Raw genomic sequence first — 2,634 nt, forward strand, 5'->3', positions numbered from 1 at the left:
CTACGCTACACTGCGTAGGAGTTCTACACCGGGCGAACAAAAGTTTTACTACGAGCCCAAGAACCAAATCTTTGCGACCACATCACGAGATCTCAAGGGGGATTTGTCGAATGCTGTCAGCGTCTTTGGTCTCGGTGTCATCATCTTGCAAGAAGTGGAACCTGTCTCTGCAGGAAAAGATACTATTGTTGTGGTCGTTCGACACACCGATTATAACCCTGAGGTGAATAAATTTTTGTGGATAGTGAGGACCAAAACTGATCCTTGCATTTTAGATTCGCGGTTTGAGCTCTTTTGACGTCCAATATAGATGTCCTTGGTCTCCCTTGATGGAAAAACCCAGTTAGTCGGACATATCGTAGGCAAAGACATGTCTAAGCACATGTGGGTAGTTGAGGTTTGTACCTTTCAAATTGTATCTGTTTCAAATACGCAACACTTTACACGACACGTCTCGCTCGCACAGATCACTGGAGTCAGCGTAACATCTGGCCCTTCGGCTGGTGGTGCAGTTTCAACCCCAATGTCAGGCGAAACAATTATAACTCCAGGCGGAAGGGCTCGCGGCAAAATGTATGCTTTTCCTTAATTCACTAATTTCTCCCTGAGTTGTTAATGGATTGTTTTTGTTCAGGATCTTCAACGATAAACCGACAATTCAAGGGTCTTCCAAGGACTTAGACGGAAACTTGGCGGCTGAGGAAAAGCCAAAGACCCCTGCAAAGAAGAGACCAAGAGCTACCCCCGTCCGAAACGTGGTTAAACCTGCTAACAAAAGAGCTAAGAAGCCCGTCGCACAGTCACCGCATGCTCCCAGCACTATCTTAGAGCCAGTTAACTGCGAGGAAGACTCGGCTATACCTCACCAGAACAAAGGGAAGGGAAAAGGGAAGTCGGTTGTTGATTCCGTGGGCGAAGAACAGTCTGTTGGCGAGGAGGATAGTGACGAGGATTAGGGAGCTGTGGCTTTGTGACCAGTTTCTATTTGTTTTTTTTTCTTTCACTTTTGTGCGTTTTATTACTTTGTTAGCGAAAAGTCAATCATCCACCCAGTGGTCCTGTTCCTTTGTAACCATGTTAAGGCCTTTTACCTTCCTTACGGATTCAGACATCCTTATGGACTTATTTTTGATGCGTCCCGTTGACACCCAATGACATCATACAAAGCAACGCAAGCTGAATGCTTGCGGTGTTTCCAGCACCAGGCCGCCTTTCGCTGGCACAATTGGACTCTAAATGACAGTGAATATGTATCAACCTCTGGCTAGCCTTTACAGCAAAATGGAGGCGATAGCAGTATTAGAACCTATTCCTGACCTACCAAAATGCATATCCAATAGATAATTGAGCATCTTAATGATGCATGACCCGTCTTAAAAAGGATGAGAATCCGGGTTTCTGGCTTAATCGCTGAGGTGGTCTCTTTATCGGTGTTTGGACGTTGAGGATTGACAATATGAGATCAACACCCAAATCGCACCGCAACATATTTCAGTTTCGGTGCGATTTCGGTGCGATATAGATTTGTAAACGAAACGAAATATGATTTCGGTGCCACCGCACCGAAATAGGATGAGAAAATGAGTGGTTTTGGTTCAATCGAAACGAACCCAGGTTTGATGAACCGAAACTCGCAACGAACCGAAATATGTTGCGGTCAGTTGCGAGTTTGTGAGAGGTGAAGGCGAGCAGGCCTTTCCTGCCTGTATATGTACTACATGTGAAAAGAGAAGTGGCGATCCTTTCGCTGATGAGGTGTTTAAATAACCGTTTTGGATGATGGTATCATTTTGATAGTCTCATCATGACCTGTAAAAGGAATAACGAGCAAAAAAGCTATTGTTCGGAATTGTACAACAATAGCCATTGTCCCATCTCTTCAAGTCCCCTTAAGGTCTCCATCATTATAACTGTCTCATAATGGCGATTTCACCTTCACTTGATACCTATGCTTCTGGTGCTGAAGAACCTACTTCGACCTCTTCATCACTACAGGTTCCAGGCTCTGGACGGACCCTCCGGCCTCGTAGTCCTGCTAAGAAGGGTTCAAACCTTGTTATTGGCTCAACTGATCGCCGCAAGTCTTGGAAACAGCCCGATCCTACATCCCCTGGCTCGACAGTAGGTAAGGATGGTGATGGTGATGGGAAAGGTGAAGTTGATGGTGATGGCAAAGGTGATGAGGATGGTGATTTTGAAGGTGAAGGCAAAGGTGGTGGTGATAGCGAGGCATCCGATTCCGATTCCGATGAAGTTGAGATCATCGAACACCGTACTGCTCCTACTTCGACACAAGCTCAACCTCGTAAGCGTCGCCAAAGACCCTCTTCTGGAGGGCACTCAGACTCTCAAGCAGCAGCTCAGAAGAAACAAAAGAGCAAACCTGCAAAGAAGAAGCGTGTGGCCCCGCTTCCAAAGGTGAGATATTGTATTGAACCAGTTTCATTTACCTTGCTCGAGTTGAGTCTAATTTTGATTTTGTTATGTTAATGGACAAATCAAGGTCATCATGGTTCCAGACGGTATGAACGTTGACCGAACTTCCGATCGTGAAGAAGATGTTACTCACGAGTCTAACGGCAGGCACGTACTGCCAAAGTCACGCATTGCTTGATACTATGAGAAAGAACCTCG

At 45.7% G+C, this 2,634-nt stretch overlaps 2 protein-coding genes across 2 annotated transcripts; both read left to right on the plus strand.

Moving 5' to 3' along the window:
* Window positions 1–370: 370 nt before the first annotated feature.
* Window positions 371–956, plus strand: MELLADRAFT_112208 (uncharacterized protein; the record flags this gene model as incomplete). Its single annotated transcript, XM_007416712.1, has 2 exons — window positions 371–573; window positions 635–956. 2 exons carry the CDS (start codon window positions 371–373, stop codon window positions 954–956), a joined length of 525 nt encoding a protein of 174 aa, XP_007416774.1.
* A 964-nt stretch (window positions 957–1,920) lies between these two features.
* On the plus strand, window positions 1,921–2,614 carry MELLADRAFT_68144 (uncharacterized protein; the record flags this gene model as incomplete). Its single annotated transcript, XM_007416675.1, has 2 exons — window positions 1,921–2,272; window positions 2,520–2,614. 2 exons carry the CDS (start codon window positions 1,921–1,923, stop codon window positions 2,612–2,614), a joined length of 447 nt encoding a protein of 148 aa, XP_007416737.1.
* Between the last annotated feature and the right edge of the window lie 20 nt (window positions 2,615–2,634).

This window comes from Melampsora larici-populina (assembly GCF_000204055.1).
Source record: "Melampsora larici-populina 98AG31 unplaced genomic scaffold MELLAscaffold_63, whole genome shotgun sequence".
In the NCBI taxonomy this organism is placed as follows: domain Eukaryota; kingdom Fungi; phylum Basidiomycota; class Pucciniomycetes; order Pucciniales; family Melampsoraceae; genus Melampsora; species Melampsora laricis-populina.